This window comes from Monodelphis domestica, chromosome X, assembly GCF_027887165.1.
Source record: "Monodelphis domestica isolate mMonDom1 chromosome X, mMonDom1.pri, whole genome shotgun sequence".
NCBI lineage: Eukaryota > Metazoa > Chordata > Mammalia > Didelphimorphia > Didelphidae > Monodelphis > Monodelphis domestica.
In genome coordinates, this window is record NC_077235.1 from 3,572,015 (window position 1) to 3,588,842 (window position 16,828).

The following is a 16,828-nucleotide window of genomic DNA, read 5'->3' on the forward strand; positions in this document are numbered from 1 at the left end:
AGACATCGATCAGCCTAGATGACTGCTTTGTCTTGTCCAGATCGAACCCCTTGAATTATAGAGAAGGCTGCCGAAGCAAGCCCAGGAGGGAAGGGACTTGGAATCATAGGACATCGGAGCTGGAGGGGATCCTAAAGATCGTCCCATCCAACTCCCTCATTTTCCAGAAGAGACTGAGGCCCCAACAGGGGAATGGGCTTGTTGCCCGAGGTGACTCGTAACAGGGCTGAGCTTTGAGGCTTGGGTCTTCTAATGCCCAGGCTGATTCCCCTTTGCCAAGCTCATCTCTCTGGGGCCTTTAGCCAGTGTCCAGGGGATTAAAGACCTTGGGAATCGCTGGCATTCTCCCCAACTTCGCCCATTTTTTCTACAAAGTCCTTTTCCTGCTTCATGCCCCACAAGATTCTCTCACCTTGGGCAGTAATGGAGGAAACTAGTAGCTTTTGAGATCACTTAAGGATAAACACTGGTGGGGACCAAGCAGAAGTAGAGAACAGCCGGCCCTGAACAGCCTGGAGAGAACATGATTAGAGACAAGAAGAAAGCAGCATCCCTTGATCAAGGGGAAATGAGACCTGCCACATCCTGGTATTCGGCTTAGGCTAGACACGTAACCATTCAATGCCTAACCAATATTTATTTGGGAAATGTCTTGCAGATAGAAAATTGAAGAAACTCAATGTTCACAATTGTACTTTGAAGAAACACCCATAAACATTTCTGGTGTGATGGCAAAGGTTCTGGATGGGGGGCGGGGTCAGAGGACCTGGGTTCTGATCCCACTTCTGCTTTTTAGCCTTTTCCTTCCCAAGCTCCAGGATACTCATTCATGTGATGAGGGAATCTCATCATGTAACAAGATCCCTTCCAGCTCTGATGTTCCGTGTTCTAAATTCCTTTCCATTCCTGACATTCCATGTTTCAAAGTCCCTTCTAGTGCTGTTCCATGTTCTAAGGTTCCTTCCAGCTCTGACATTCTCTGGTCTGTGTTCTAAGGTCCCTTCCCATTCAGAATTTTGTGTTCTGAAGTCTCTTCTAACTGATGTTCCATGTTCTAAGATCTCTTTCAATTTTGGCATTTTATGTTCTAAAGTCCCTTCCAGCTCAAGATGTCCAAAGCCTCTTCCAGCCCTAATATCTAGTATTCCAAGCTCTCCCAGATCTGATAGTCCATGTTCTAAAGGTCTTTCCAATTCTGACATTTTGTGTTCCCACGTTTCTTCTAGGGCTAGATGTTCCAAAGCCTTTTCCAGCTCTAACATTTCAATGTTCAAAGAACCTTTCTAGTTCTGGCATCCTATATGTTAAGGTTTCTCCTGGTCCTGGTGTTCTGTGTTCCAAGACCTTTTCCAGGTCTGACATTTCATGTTCTAAGGTTCCTTCCAGCTCTGCCATTCCATATCCTAAAGTCCCTTCCAGTCCGGACATTCTATGTTCCCTTCTAGCTTGGTCGTTCCAAGGTTTCTTCTAGTTCCTTCATTTGATGTTCCAAAGTCTTGCCCGGCTTTAACGCTCTGTATATGTGATAGGACTTTCTTAGCTCTGACGATGTCCGTTTGAAGGTCGTTTCCCTTTTTGCCCTTCTATCCTTTCTTTCTAGCTCTGACATTCTGGTAGTGTAAGTGGTAACCTCCTAGTTAATTCGTGGAGGCAATGAGAGCTGACGTTCTGGCCTCTTCCTTTTCTGTCTCCTCCACCAAAGATCCGAGAGATCTGTAGAAGACCAGCCCAAAGCCAAAGCCACCTGGAGCCAGGGTCGCTCCCCTGCAGAGGAGCAGTACCGCCTGGTCAACTGGAGCCCAGAGCAGCAACGGCTCAGCCCTGCTGGCCTTGGTGAGTCATTGGTGCCTGGGGATGCTGGGAGATCTTGGGAGCAGCCGCTTACTCTTACTCCTCACTTTGCTGTGCAGCCACAGAGGAATCTGGGCCTGTTCAGGACATCACTGAGGTTGAGACCTGCCGTTTGGTCTCAACTCGGAAGTCAGCTTCGGCCCGTGTGAGCTCAGAGGACCTGATGAGAGACGTGGCAGACAAAGATCGGTCGCTGGCTGGCATACTGAGCTCAGCCTCCAACATGGTGACAGTCGCGGAGGTCATGGGTGACCTCTTCCCCACCGATGAGCCGTCTTGGAAAAAACATTTGGCAAGAAGGAGACAGGAGGTCGCCAAGGAAAGGTAAGGCCTTTGTTCGAAGGGGGCAGACTGGGGGAGAGGTGGATGGTGCTGAGAACAACCCTTGGACAGTCCAAAACACATTAAAGTGCCTACTGTGTGTCAGACACTGGAGACAAAGATCAAATGGAAAGCAAATAACTTACTTAAAGAAGCAGCAGAAAGCAGTGCCAGGTAGCTCCAGGCATGAGGGAAATGGAGGCTGCCTTCTGGGCTGTGAGCTGAAGGAAACTAGAAGTGAGGAAAGGCAGTGTTGCAGGCAGGCCCACGGTGGGGAGATAGAGCAAGTGTACTTCTCTGGCTGGCATGCAGAGTGTGGAAAGCTGAGAAGGGCAGGCTCGAACTTGTTTGGGGAGACCTTTAGATGGCAAAGTCAAAAGTTGCCATTTCCTCCAAGAGGTGATTGGGAGCCATTGAAAGTTCTTGAACAGAGCACTGGGGTGGTCAGCCCTGAACTTTTGGAAGACTGTTGAGCAGAGAGCCTGGGAGCAGGGAGGCCAATGAGGAAGCAGTTTCTGTAGTTCGCCCAGAAGCACCAAGTGCCTAACTTGAGCTGGTGGCTATGGGAGTGGAGAGAAGGGCCTGGATGGCAGACCTGTTCTGGAGGCAGGGAGTGAGCCTGAGCACCAGCCCTCAGAGAGTAACTGGTAGGTTTTCCTCCTAGACTCAGTAGACAAAGCCTCCTCTTGGAAACTAGTGATTCTTCTTGGGTTTGTTTTTGAGCTGCTAGGCTTGTGGCCCCCCAGATCATTCCACCCTGCCAGGGAGGGCCAAGGAGTGACTCATGACACCTGCTTGGGTGGGCAGAAGAAGGGAGGCTGCCATCATTTGTGGCTTATGCTCCCTGAGCTCTTAGCTTCTCCAATGACTTCTTTATTAACACATATCTAGGGGCAGCTAGGTGGCTCAGTGGACAGAGGGCCAGGCCTGGAGTCAGGCCTGGCTTCAAATATGGTCTCAGATACTTCTTAGCTGTGTGACCCAGGGCAAGTCACTTAACCCTGATTTTCTAGCCCAGCATTAGTGAAGGTGTGGCATGTGTGCCTGGCCAGCACTTGGGGAGCTGCTCTGTTCCCCCTCTTCCCAGGGTCCGAGGACATTTTTGCATGCCCCATCCCTCTGTCTAGCCACCCAAAGAGAGCACTTCCTCCCTCCACTCTCTGGGGTAATGGGGAAGGGCGGCTCACAGGAAAATGCACCTAGCATGGCATAGCAGGGAGTGTGGGAGATTTCAGGCAAGCCTGTAGAGTTCTGCTGGTTGCTGGTCCCTGGTTTCCTCTCACCCAGGGCCCTGGGAGGCAGAGCTGGGCTCAGCCCAGTTTTACAGATGCCCAAAGTGGACCCCTGGGCAGCACCCTCCAGCTCAGTTCTGGTTCTGTGCTTCTCCAGGCAGGAATTCCAACCCATCTCCCCACCACCACCACAGCCTAGCAGTTTCAGCACCCCCACCAGCCCCACCAGCCCCACCAGCCCCACTTCCTACTCTGCCTACTACAACACCTCGGCTGGCAAGGCAGAGTTGCTGAACAAGATGAAGGAGTTGTCCCAGTTGGCCAAGGACTCCCTGGGAGAGGCCGAAGTGGACCACGAGCTGGCAAAAAAGAAGGTAGAGGAAGGCTGGGGCGGGGGCATCCTCTGGGCCTCTCGGGCCAGGACACAAAACTGGCCCAATGGGCTATGAAGTCAAATTGCCCAGCTTGCTAATTGACAAGCGAGTCTCCTTGCGCCATCCTAGACGGTATCACCTAGGTGACCGGCTCACTGGCCGAATCCTCAGGCCTTCTCACTATGTGCACGAGCCCCTTCCCAGGAGCGGTCCAGATCACTGAGCAGTGAGGAGGCCAGGGCCACGAAGGCAGACTGCAGCCAAGTGCCGGTTTAGGTGCCTTTAGAACAGGTGAGGGGGGGTGTTCTCTCTCCAGAAGCACAACAACACCCCCTCCCATTTTTCCTCTAAACATGATCAGCTTGTTTTTTTAATCTGATTCCTGGAATCCCTTCGCCCTCTGTCCATACCATTTCATAAGCAAATAGTGTTGCCATAGCAACATTGCCAGGCTACTCTCCGGTCTCTTGCTATTCAAACCTCCCGGAAATTGTACCTGGGTCCCTAGTCCTCTCTGAGGCAGAGGCAGGGTGCTAGAAGGAGGTGGCCCTGCCCCCCACCAGCGCAGCTGTGACCCCAGGCCCCTGGCACCTGGGGCCCCTGCATGCTCCCTCCCTCCCAGTCTCCTGGAGTTGCTCCCAGACATGGGCTCTCCGTGTCTGCCCCTGGCTTACTCAGGCCTTGAGCTCCGCAGGAGCAAATTCAATAAAGGGGACGGGAGATAACAAACCCCAGAGCCAGCGATGTGCCCATCAGGAACGGGGAGTGGGGGCAGGAAATCTTCTTTTTGACGAGGGTGGTGAGGGGCGGGGGCGCCAGTCAGGAAGACGGGACAACCTGGAGACACCGCTGTGCCGAAGGCTGCAACTCCAGGGCCAGAGTCCTCCTCGCTCTGAGGCCCAGCTCTCCCATTCGGTGTGCCTTCCCGCAGCACAGTGTTTGGACTGGAATGGTGAGAAAGTGGGGCCAGTTCTGGAGGCCTCTGGGAAACCTCTTTCAGGGACCTCCCTCTCAAGCTACTGTCCTAACTTCTCAACTAAAATGAACTCAGGGCTATAGAGGAAGGCAGAAGTAAGTGTTCACATTTCCATCCTCCCTGTCCCCACCCCCAAATCCCATCTGACATGGCTTCAGATCCCTGCTTTGCAATTTAGTCCCTGTGAGACCTTGGGTAAGTCTTTTTCCTCTACCAGGCCTCAGTTTCTCCTTTGACCATCCCTCATCGGCAGCTGTGGACAGCCTTTCTCTCTGGGCTCCTTTCCCTCAGATTCTCTAGATTTCAGAGATGGGCCTGACAGAAGGAGGTCCTCACCACCTCCTGCCTAGAGCCCTCTAGGGAGTGGGACCCCTGCTTTCCCCAGACAGTTCTTGCTGCCGTCCAGCCAAATTGGCCTCTTGACTTCTGCCAGCCCTAGGGGCCAAGCAGGAGAAGGCCGAGCCCTCCTCTACGTGATGGCTCCCCAAATATGTCAGAGGCAGCTGTCTCCCCAAGCCCTCTGCTCTCCAGGTTTCACATGCTCAGGTCTACTCGGCTTACCAGCTTCTCTCACTGTGGTGCTGACCGCATGTCTCTTTCTCGCCCCTGCTTGTGTCTTTCCATCCCGTCCCTCCCTTCTGCTAGTTGCAGCTCATTGCCAGCATCAGCAAGAAGCTGTCCGTGCTGCAGGAAGCCCAGAGGGGGCTACTGGAGGACATCAGTGCCAACACGGCATTGGGGGAGGAGGTCCAGGCAGTGCTGAAAGCCGTCTGCAAGGCCAATGAGTTTGACAAGTTTCGCTTGTTTATTGGGGACCTCGATAAGGTGGTGAACCTGCTGCTCTCACTTTCTGGGAGGCTGGCCAGGGTGGAGAATGCCCTCAACAGCCTGGACCCTGAGGCCACTCAGGAGAAGGTAGGTGACAGGGTGCTGAGGACCCACAGAGAAGAATGGGATTGGAGAACCCCCACATTGGAAAGGCCCTCCCAGGGCACCCCCAACTGGACCTCTACTACAAATGTGCCCTAATTGTCCCAGCTCTTCTGCTCATGTCCCTTCTCCCATTGTCCATGCTCTGGTCTCCTGAGGCCAATCAGAGCCAGGCTTGTCCTTTCCTCTGCCACAGACAAGGCCTTCCTTCAAAGATTGGAAGGTGGCCACCGTGCTCCTTCCCTCTCTAGCCCTTAGTTTGATGTACTCTCAGGGATCCCCGAGGTCCCTCCCAGCTCAGCATCTGGACTCTCACAATCCCTTCCAAGTCTTCTTGTTCCATCTAGCTGGCACTGCCATGGGGCCGGGAGCACCAGATTCAGTGGTTAGAGACAATGGCGTGGCCTTTGGAGGGAGAGGGGCCGGTTACCCAGCAAGTCCTGGCTCCTCCTCGCAGGAGTGCGAGTTTCACTTTATACCCTGGTGCCCCTTGACCCTTGTCCTTGCCCACAGCTTGCACTGATGGAGAAGAAGCGGCAGCTGACGGAACAACTGGAAGATGCCAAGGAGCTCAAAGAGCACGTGGACCGGCGGGAGAAAGCTGTATATGGCACAGTGTCCCGCTACCTGCTTCAGGAGCAGCTCCAGGACTACCAGCACTTCGTCAAGATGAAGTCAGCCCTCATCATGGAGCAGCGAGAGCTGGAGGAGAAGATCAAGCTCGGGGAGGAGCAGCTCAGATGTCTTCGGGAGAGCCTGGTTCTGGGCCCCCAAGATTTCTGAGGCCCCGACTGTGCTGTGAGGGGGCGAAGGAGCTTCCAGGGAGTTTGCTGCACCCCTGCCCTCCTGCTCTCCCTTCATCCGCTCACCAAAGATACCCTGTCACCCCAGCCCTGCCCTAGTCCAGAACCCATCCATGGCCTCCTCTGGCCCAATGCTGCCAGCAGAGCCTGAGCTCAAGCCTGCTGGGTATGCCCCTGCTCCTGTTCCTCTCTGCTTAGCGGGGTACATGGTGGAGACACTCTGAGGCACAGAGGGGTCACTTGTCACTTATCTAGAGAAGCCAAACTAAGGCTAGATTTCCCCTAGAACCTTGCTAGAAGAGCCAGGGTCAGTCACCAAGTACCACCCCAAGAACAGCCAATGGTGTGCATTCACTGGAAGGATCCCTTCATGTGCTGTGTTATGAATGCCACAGCATGCACGTGGAGGGTGTGGCCTTCTTTGGACCCACCCCACTGTCCTCTGCCAGTCACCTTCAACACCCATAGCCCTGGTGGACAGCCAGCAGATGTCCACATCGGCAGCCTACCCTCAAGGGTACCACACTTAGGGTGCTTGTTTTTGGGGCCACCAAAGCCAAAGCCACCTCCCCTTTGGCATTCGTTAGCATTCTTCTTTCCATTTTATTTATTGATCTTCTAAAACCCTAATGAGGAGGGCATTGGGAGAGAGAGTCAAAGCCTGCCTCGAGAGAAGGCTCGGTGGGCAGCATTGGAAGTCCCAGGTGCTGCCTGATGGTACTGCCATGCCAATGGGAAGGGCCAAGGCTTCTCCCAGTGAGCCTCCCAAACCATGGCCCTGGTGCCATCCAGCTCACTCATGAAGCAGGCAGCAGGATGGTTGTTCACATTTCGGGTTGATTGTTTTCCCTAGTTGGCAGACATCTGCACCCACATCTCTGGGGCCCTGGTCTGGCATCTTAGTCTATATTCTGGCCAGCACCAGATGCAGAATCTCCCTTCACAGACCCCAGGAGGGAAGTGGAGGCACCTGGCCATGTGCTGTTAGAGGTGGCTTCATCTCCTTCGGTCCCATTTTGGCCCCTCCTGTTCCAGCAAGACCTGCTGGTGAGATGGCTACTTTGACAGGTGGCTCTCTCAGCCGTGGCTTGCACTCCACTTAGCTCACTATGAGAAGGTGCTGCCACCTTACGTGCTCACAAGGTTGGAACTGCCTTCTCCAGGGTTGTTCAGGGGGAGGCAGGGGAGGAACAGGTGGGGCCCAGACCTAGAGATTGCCAAAGCCGGCCCTGGTTACTCACCCATCTGAAGCCAGAGGCCTTTGGGGCCTTCCAAATTCCCTTAGGGGTTGGTGTCTTCCCCAGGAGGTTGTGAAGGGCTGCCCAAGGATGGCTGGCTGGTAGGTGGAAGAATTTGCCAGGGCACTCACTGCCACTCTCTGACAAATGCCGTCTTCCTATTTACTGTCTTTGAAACCAAGGGGAGAAAGTAGGCCGATTGGAACGGACATGGGTTCACCCCTCCTGTGGTAGCCAGGGGAGCTTCCAGCTCTCCATCACTGAAACAGGGGGCTGGCTGCCTGGCCAGGAGATGGTCTTCCCACTGCTAGGCCACACTCTCCACCCCGGGTGGCCATGCTGTCCCTGAGCCTCCAGGCCTTTTCTGTCACTGCGAAGGCCAGGGGCAGCAGGTTTGCTGAGGAAGGACTGAGGCCTTACCCAAGGTAAAGTGGAGGCAGGCAGGCAGGCAGGCAGGCGTGCTGAGGTCATCGTAACGTACAGAAGCACGCTGTATGTGTAGGAGGATGAGGCGATTGGCTTCTTTAACGGGCCCTGGGGATGAATGGAGGACTTCCAGGACAGTCATTATAAGCACTGGCCCTGGGAGGGGAGCTCTGCACCCCATTCCCTGTGGGGTCTCTCATGATGCCCCAGTGGGGCAGAGTTCCAAGGGAAGGGCAAACCGTGTGGTCCTTTGGGCTGGGTACAGGTGGGTACCCAGCAGGCAGACCGATTAAACCTAGATGGAGAGAAGCCCTGCTCGGGGAGACCCTAGCGGTAAATACTCAAGGGGAGCTCCAGTGGTGGGCAGTAGGGAGAGGGAAAAGGAGGACAGTGAGAGAGTGCGGGGGAGGAGGCAGGCAGACAGCAGCTCCCCTAACCCCCAGCCTGTCTGCTCACTGGCCTGCGGCCACCAGAAGACTCCAGGGAGGGACCCTGGAAGAAGACCCTGGAATCTGCTGTCATTTTAGAGCAGCAGGGAGTGACGCCCTCATTTGTTGCCTGGTTTTCCGTATCCCCGCCCCCAGCCTTGCCCCCCTAGTCCCTTGTATCCCTGCGCCCAAAGAAAAGAGGGGCTCAATACATTAAAAGGTGCTAAGAACAAACTCGTCCTGTGTTTCCTTTGGCAGTGGGGAAGGCCCCCCACCCCCAGATCTCCTCTGGGAGGATCCCCCCACAAGAGGCAGCCTTCCTCCTCCCCCCTGGGCCAGACTGTGCCTCTGGCAGATTCCCAGAAATGTCTAGAGCACAAGGACCCTAAAACCACAAGTCCAGAGTTAGGCAAGACATTTTAAGATCGCTTAACCCGCCTCACCCCACTCCTCTGACAGTCTCACAGAGGACGAGGGACTTGCCCAAGCTGACGAAGGTAAGAAGTCAGCTCCTGAACCCAGGTCTTCTGATTTTGAATCCAGAACTCTTTGTGCTGCCCCCATTGCCCTTCCAAGGATGTTCTTCTCTTGCCTCCCAGCCCTGACCCAGCAATCCAGACAGCACTGCCCATGGCGGCCTCTGGAAAGCCCAGATGGGCGTTGCAAGCAGATGCTAAGTCTTCAGCGGGTCCTGAGCAGGAGGCCCTTTGGCCAACAAGGCCTGTTAGGTCTCTCTTTCTGCTTCCTTCCCCCTCCCCCAGCTTCCTGCTGTTCTCCATGTAGGGGACACCAATAGGCAGTGCTCTTGTAGGCCCCGGGCCCTATTTGGGCCTTTTCATGAGTTGGCCTTAGCCTAAGCAGCAGGGCCTTCGGGCCAGGTGGGCCCCCCTGTTAGGGGGTGGCTCCAGAGCAAGGAAGACTACACGCATTTCATTCGTTTCTTCCCAATTGCAATTCTGAGCATGTTTCCCGAGATTCTGAGGTCCCTCCTTGAGAGGGGAAGCAAATGATCGTGCAAAGTCTGCTGAGAAGCAGCATTTTAGAACACCTGACACGTTCTCAAAGTTCTGGAGAAAAGTCATTTATGTGCAAGCTCACAGCAATGCTCCTTCTGCCCAGGTGCCCGCCAAGGGCCCAGACAATGTTTAGCATTGTTTCAGCAGAGATCCTGCAGTGGTTTGCCATTGTCTTCTCCAGATGGGGAAACGGAGGCCAGTGGGGTGAAGTGACTTGCTCAGGGTCACACAGCTAGGAACTGCAGCTGGTGCTCTATTCACTGTGTCACTTAGCTGCCCGCGAGGTTTAGATAGCACCATCTGTGGCCCTTCTGCTTGTGACTCCCTACAGTGGAACTGATTCAGACACAACATGGGCATGTGCTTCGGGATGTTGGCGTAGGAAGATCTGGAAGCAGCACTGGCCGTTAAGGAAGGGCGGCACAAAGAGGGGGAAGAACGTGGGCAACTCTCCCTACTGGGTACGTTTGGAGGGGGGCTGGTTCACACAAAGGGCAGTATGTAGTAGGTAATTGCTCTGGGGAGGGGTCACTGCAGGGTTTGGGGTCGAGTGGTGTGAGCAGTGAGCAGATCCCTCTGCCACTGGCTAGAGCTCCAACGATCCAGGTGGGGGACCAGATGATGGGCATGGGGGGCAGGGAGTCTGCTGAATGGGCGTAGCCATCTGCAGATCTGTCTAGCTGAGCAAGAGGGTGGGGAGGACCCCAGGTAGGCCCAGTTTGGATGGGGGCAGCCAGAGAAGCACCCCAACAGGGGAGATAGACCCAGATGGGCAAGTCTGGGCATTCAGTTCACGGTGCCTGTACTAATAACAAGCGTTTTGGTCACACTCCATGCCCAGAAGCACATTTGAGCCTCACGTGACACCCACTTTAGGACTCTTTGGTGGTTGTGGTTCAGCTGACTTTCTGTGGCCCCCTCTGGGATTTCCTTGGCAGAGATCCTGAAGTGGTTTGCCATTGTCCTCCGGGTGAGGAAATGGAGGCAAAGTGAAGTGCCTTGCCCAGGGACACATGGCTAGGAAGTGTCTGAGGCCTTATTGAATTGAGCAAGAGGCTTGCTGAATCCAGGCCCAGCGTGCTATCCACTGAGCCCTCTAGCTGGACAGATTCTTGCCCAGGGACACACAGCTCATAAGTGTCCAAAGCCACATTTGAACTCGGAGCTCTATGCACTTAGCCACCTAGCAGCGCAGGACTCCAAAATTTAATAGAAAAGGAAATTGAGGCCCAGCGCCACACAACTAGGAGGTGTCCAAAGTCAAATTTAAGCCCAAATCTCCCCAGATGCCAAGGCTAGTGCTTTCCACTAGAACGCATTGTTATAAGGTAGGGGAGTGAGGCCTAGGCAAGTTGGGAGGCTCCCAATGGCCGGCCACCAGGGCCAAGGAGGCAAGAGCAGGGAGCCAGCTCCAGGCCTTGCTCTGCTCCTGCCTCTCTGCAACTGCTTCTCTCAGGGCCTCAGTTTCCCCCTCTATAAAAGGATGACCGGGTGGGCTCTAGTCTCTCATAGTTCAGGGGAAGTTCCCATTTGGCAAAGCTACAAAGGAGTCCCTCTCAGGGCCTCCTGCCTTTCCACTTGGGAGTGGGGCAGATCCACCCTTCAGGGGCTGTTCAGTCTGTCTTCCCTCATCCACAGATGGCCAGGACTGGCTCCCCTTCCCAGGTGCTCGGGCCTGCACACACATGTCTGTCTGCCCTGGGGGTCCCCAGGTCAGCAGGGGCAGCCTGACCTTGCTGAAGGACAAGGATATGCGGGTCTTGGGCAGTTGGTCTGCTCCCACTCCCTTGGGGGGGGGGGGGAGGATCCGCAGGCACTCCCTGAGCCAAAGGAGGGAGTGATGGAAGGAGACAGATCAGCATCCCTGGCCAGAGGCCTTTGCTGACAGCTCAGAATGACTGCGGTCCTCCCCTCCCCTCTCCCCAAGCTCCACTCCCTCCCACCTCTGCCTCTGGCTGTTGGGCAGGGCCCAGGCTGCAGTGATGGCATGAGCCCGGGACTGCAGCTCTGGTGCATGGAGGCTCCCACTATCGCAGAGGACACCCAGATGAGAGGAAGGAGGAGAGGGAAAGGGCCCTCTTAACCCTGCGCCCCAGAAGTTCATCCACTCATTTGGCTATTCAACAGATGTTCTCAGTGGAGTGAGGATTGGCCCTGGTGGCCCCTGAAAGGTCCTGAGTTCAAATCCCAGCACACATCTATTCCCAGCTCTGTGCCCTGGGCATGCCACTTTACCAAGCTGAGCCTCAGTCTTCTCATCTGTTAAATGGAAGTAATGACGCTTCTAGAACTCACCTCACAGGGTGACTGTCAGTCATCAGGCTCGAATATATAAAAGAAATGACTGCCATGCCACTGAGTATATCAGCCCTAGGAAAGCAGGCAGCGACGGCGTAGGTTTGGGGCTGAGAGAGATATTAATGGCCACCTCACTGAGCCTCTTCACTTCACGGAGGTCAGGGATATCCTTGGCCCAGACTCCCACAGCTGGCCTCCGAGATGAGATCCCTAGTCAGGTTCCCCTGCTTCTAAGCAAGTCTGAGAAACTCCCCACAACCCCTTCTTCACCTGCAACGTGGTGGGAGAACGATGAGCCACGGCCAGCTGAAAAGCAAGCTGGCGAAGGGAGCAGGAGGGGACTCCCATGAGCCTTTTCTCACCCTATTTTACAGATGATCAAACTGAGGCTTTCTGGGTAAAGGTGCCATGCCCCAGGCCTAGGAAGTCAACAGCTGGCCCTGGGTGGGTGGAGAGGAATGTGGTGCCTGGCAGACTGTAGGGGATGAGAAGAGGGAGGAGCCCACAGCAATCCCGCAAACGAATGCTGGTGCCAGCAGGAGAACAGCCAGGGTCCTGAGGACTTTGTGGGGCTCGGGGCTCTGGTGGGACGGATGTCCAAGTGGAAGAGATCCAGGACTCAGATGGGAGAGGGCGGGAGAGGTCTAATGGCTGAAGGAGAGGGGAGAGGGGAGGGCTTAGGATAGTCCCAAGTCCAAGACAGGAAGTCTTCACTTGCACATACTCCATCCTCCAGCCCAGCTGAGCTTGGGTCCACATCCTGTGTACATAGCCTGCCCTTTCCCATCTTCATGCCTACACCCTGTGGAATTGGGAAAGAAGAGAGAGAAAAGGAAGAGCCAAGGTCAGGGCTGCAGGAACAGCCACATGGGAGCTGTCAGAGGAGAAGGAGAAGGAGGGACGAGACAGGTAAGAGTGGAGCCCCAGCCACCTCCTGAGTCCCCTCACCAACTCTGAAGGCCCAATTCTACAGGCAGCTCCTTCTGAAAGCTTTCTCACACCCTCCCGGCAGGGAGTCATGTGTGTCCCTTTGTGGTCACTTAGGCACATGCCTGTGTATTGTTCACCATGAAAAAGCTCGCTCTGACCAGGTTATGGCCCCTTCCTAAACTGAACTTGGGCCTCTACCCCAGTGTCTGGCACTTAGCTACTATATGGGGAATGGCAAGGGCCTAGGACAGCATTGGCGAACCTTTTAGAGATCATGAACCCCCCAAGACAAGAAGGGAGGAAGTGCTTGCTGAACAGAGAGTGGGACATATAAAGATGTCTGTGCTACAGCGGCATGTGTGCCACACCTCCACCAACATGGGCCTGGGTGAAGCCCTGAGATTCTGAAAAGAAGTAACAGAGTCTGGAGGGACAGAAGGAGGTGAAGGTTCAAATCTGGGCTCTGATGCTTCCTGCCTGCCTGTATGACCTTGGGCACGTGCCTTCCCTTGCTGGGCCTCAGTTTCTTTGACTGTCTGTTTAGAAGCTTAGACTCAGGAATGGCCCCTATAAGCCTTCCCAGCTTCAGATCTCTAGTTCTTTGAAAAGGGAGGACAGGGAAAAGCCAATCTGAGGTGGGAAAGAAGGGAGACATGTGAGCGCCCTCCAGCCACCTCTCCCAGGTGGAGAGTCCTGTGGGGAGGGGGTTGGGGGCCTGAGGAGAGGGAAAGGCAGTAGTCGCCAGCTTGGGGAGTTTTCTGGACAAGCAATAATGAATGAGCGAGGAGCTTTCAATCCTGTGCAGATAATGTGCTCAGCCTGTAGCCAGCACAGGAAATTGCAGGCACCTCTTCCCACTCTCGGGCCCTGACAGCTAGAAGCTGCAGCCATAGCAGACCTCTCTCGTAGTCCCCTTTCAGCCGAAAGCCCCCACTTCCTCCTAGCCTGCCCTGGGAAAGCCGAAAGGCGGGCCTGGGGATGGTCCCTTACACTGTGGTCCCGCAGGGCTGGGGAGCTGCCGGGCATCTTGGCTCGGGGCTGAGAATTTCCCCTTGCCTTGCTGTTTTGTTCACTTTGGCATTTATAGGAGTGCTTTGATTCCCCTATTCATGAAGCGGCTTTGGGCCAGCGATGCACTTCATTGTCAGAAGCTTCATTTCCAGAGGCAGAAATGGCAGAGGAGGCCCAGGGACTTGTTCCAGGAGATGGCTTCGTGCCCTGTCGCAGCTTGGCAGGGCCTTGGCTCGAGGTGGGAGGGGATGGCCCGCTGAGGTAAAGCAAGGTCTGATGCCCCTCGGAGTCATGGGGGATTCCTCTCTGCTCGGGGTCTAGAGGCAGATTCGAACTGGGATCTTCCCACTTCCCATTTCCAAGCCAAGCACTCTACTCACTACACCTTACTACTTCACCAAGGAAAGGGAACCAACTGGCTGATGAGTTTGCATAGCTCCAGGCATGGGGGGCTCACCACCTCCCAAGGTAGCCCATTCCAAGGGTGGACAGCTTTAACAGTTGCCTCGTCTTTAGCTGCCCTCAGCCTCCCTTTTCTTGAGCCTGAGGCTTTCTTGTCTGTGGCATGGGCACCGCCACCCTCAAAGCCTGTGGGGCTTGGGCCTCTCCCCTCTGCCACACTGCTGCCCCTGAGGTACAAGGCTGACCAGCTGCGCCGCCCCCACCTGCCAAACGCCTTCAGTGCCTCTTTGTGACCCTGGTTGGGATTCTCTTGGCAGAGACACTGGGGTGGTTTGACGTTTCCCTCTCTGGTTCATTTGCAGATGGGAAAATGGAGGTCAACAGGGTTCAGCAGCTTGCCCAGGTCACCAACTAGTAAGTGTCTGAGGCTGGATTTGAACCCAGGTCTCCTGGTGCTCTCCTGCCTTGCCAGCTGGCCGCCTGGCTCCAGAATAAAGCATAACCTCTTCTTCCCCTGGTACCATCCAAGGCTGGCTAGGGGAGCTGAATAAACCATGGTGCCCGGCCTGGGGTGGGGGGAAAGCCATATTTCCACCTTGCACCAGACTGAGAAAAACCCCAGCTCAGTCTCTGCCTTTTGGCCCCAGGCCTGCGAGACAGAAGTACTGGGTTCGAGTTGTCCCTCTTCCCTTTCCTCCCTCTGCTTTGTTGACTTTCTGGCCCTTTCTGGGCCCTGAGCCCATGAACAGGACTGCCCTGTCTGCGCTTCCTAGTGCTCACCACCAGGTGGCAGCCTGCCCGGACGGTCCTCTGAGGAGCCCAGGGCCTGCCTCCCAAGGAGAGGGCCACCCCTGGCTGGTACCCGCCTCTCTCCCTTCTAGAAGCTGGTGCTGCAGGAGAGCTGGGGGAAAGAACAGACATTCTGGAGCCTTGAAACCTGAGTTCAAATCATTAGCTCAGTTGCTGTGTGGCCTTAGGCAAGTTCCTTCCTCTCTCTGGGCCTTGGTTTCCCCTCTAGAAAGTGAGGGGAACTTGGAGTAGATGATCTCCGATGCCTCCGCTTCCAGTTCTATAGCCTTTCAGCCTACAGGTAGGCAGAGTGCTGGCAGCCGCCACCCACTGGCCCTGGCGCCCTTTTGTGTTTGGGGTGAGCGGGTGGGCCTGGAAAGAGGCTCGGTGCCCCTGCCCCCTGCTCTCTGCCTCTCAGGAGGGGGGAAGCAAGCAAAGCTGGCTCTCAGCAGGCTAAGCAAGGTGCACTGCAGATGAGACCAAGACTGTGGGCACGACCCTGGCCCCCTCCATCACCCCAACGACCACCTCTCAGGGAAGCCCACATGGGATTTGGAAGGAGAGGGGTGTCCCTGGCCAGTCTTCGGGGAGCCATGGAGGACCCCATCAGCTTCTCCTCTACCTGACTGAAGAGGAGAGGCCAACAGGGCCAGCGTGTGAGTAGGGATGCCACTCTGGCCACCCCCACAGGCCTCTGGGATGTGGGGTGTTGGCTCCGGGCGGACGGGGTGGGGGGCGGCCTTGTTGTCCTTTAAGTAAATCTTCCTTCTAGAAAACAGTAAGAAAGGGAGGAGGTAGCCAGTCCTCCGCCCCATCCAGAGGCCTGCTGGTGCCCCAGTCAGCTGAGAAGTGGGCAGGCGCTCACCCCGTGCCGCGGACGTGGCGGCATCCCTGCAGCCCCATGGAGACAATTGCCGTCATGCCGTAGACCCTCTTCCCCTGCCCCAGCGGGCAGCAGCATTCAGTTAGCTTGTGCATGCAAGAGCTCTTGAGAGGGAGCTGGGGAGATGCAGTCACCAGAGGGGCTGTGCAGAGTCTGGGGAGAGCAGCAGCCTCGAGGATGGATCTCAAAGAGAAGGAGCCCAGTCCCAGCTGGGGGAGGGGAGGGAAGGCAAGTGGCAGAGGAGCTCCAGCATGGGGGGCTGCCTGAGGGACTGCTGGGAGGGCCAGAGGTGGGCGCTTCTGGGAAGAGAGGATGTCCCTGTTGAGAACATTCCCTCCGCCAGTGTAGCTCCCAACCCTTTCTCAAATTTTTACCTGGGGGGATCCTCCCATCAACTGGACACAAGGCAACCACCCCATGAGCCTAGGCCCATCCTCATGTTCTTCTGAGAGAGTATGAGTATAGAAAGATTGCTCCCATTTTATAGATAAGGAAGCTAAAGGCCCAAGTTGTGAAGTGACTTGGCCAGGGTCACATGGCTAGACTGGCCCACCTGCCTTGAAAACAGGTGGGGCTGCTGGGTGGGGGACACAGGCAGGCAGGCAGGCAGCCCCAGACTGGGGGTGGGGTGCACAGTCTGCTCTACTTTGGGGGTCACCTTGGAGAAATAGCACAGATCCCCAAGCAGACATTGGGAGCCCAGAAAAGGAGAAATCATCTTTTTCTATTTTTGATGCCAACTGGAGATGAAGACATTGCAGCTCCTTGAGAAGTGTGGATGCGTGCAGCGTGTGTATGGGCATATGCATATGCCCGCCTGTACATTCGGTTCTTGTGCAATTAAGGGCCCTTGAGATCCACAGATGCAATCACCAAGGGGGCCCGAGCAGTCTGGGGAGCTCAGCAGGGTTGCCATGGGA

General features: G+C 55.5%; 1 protein-coding gene across 4 annotated transcripts in view; it reads left to right on the forward strand.

Moving 5' to 3' along the window:
* The window catches only part of SHROOM4 (shroom family member 4), a 148,012-nt gene extending 139,199 nt beyond the window's left edge, over nt 1–8,813 (forward strand). For all 4 annotated transcript variants that reach the window (XM_056809166.1, XM_007507737.3, XM_007507739.3 and 1 more), the window contains 5 exons: nt 1,703–1,833; nt 1,911–2,175; nt 3,562–3,778; nt 5,400–5,669; nt 6,198–8,813. In XM_056809166.1, the coding sequence (XP_056665144.1) occupies nt 1,703–1,833; nt 1,911–2,175; nt 3,562–3,778; nt 5,400–5,669; nt 6,198–6,467 (1,153 nt within the window). In that variant the 3' untranslated portion in view covers nt 6,468–8,813. The remainder of the gene's footprint in view (nt 1–1,702; nt 1,834–1,910; nt 2,176–3,561; nt 3,779–5,399; nt 5,670–6,197) is intronic.
* The last annotated feature ends 8,015 nt before the right edge of the window (nt 8,814–16,828 follow it).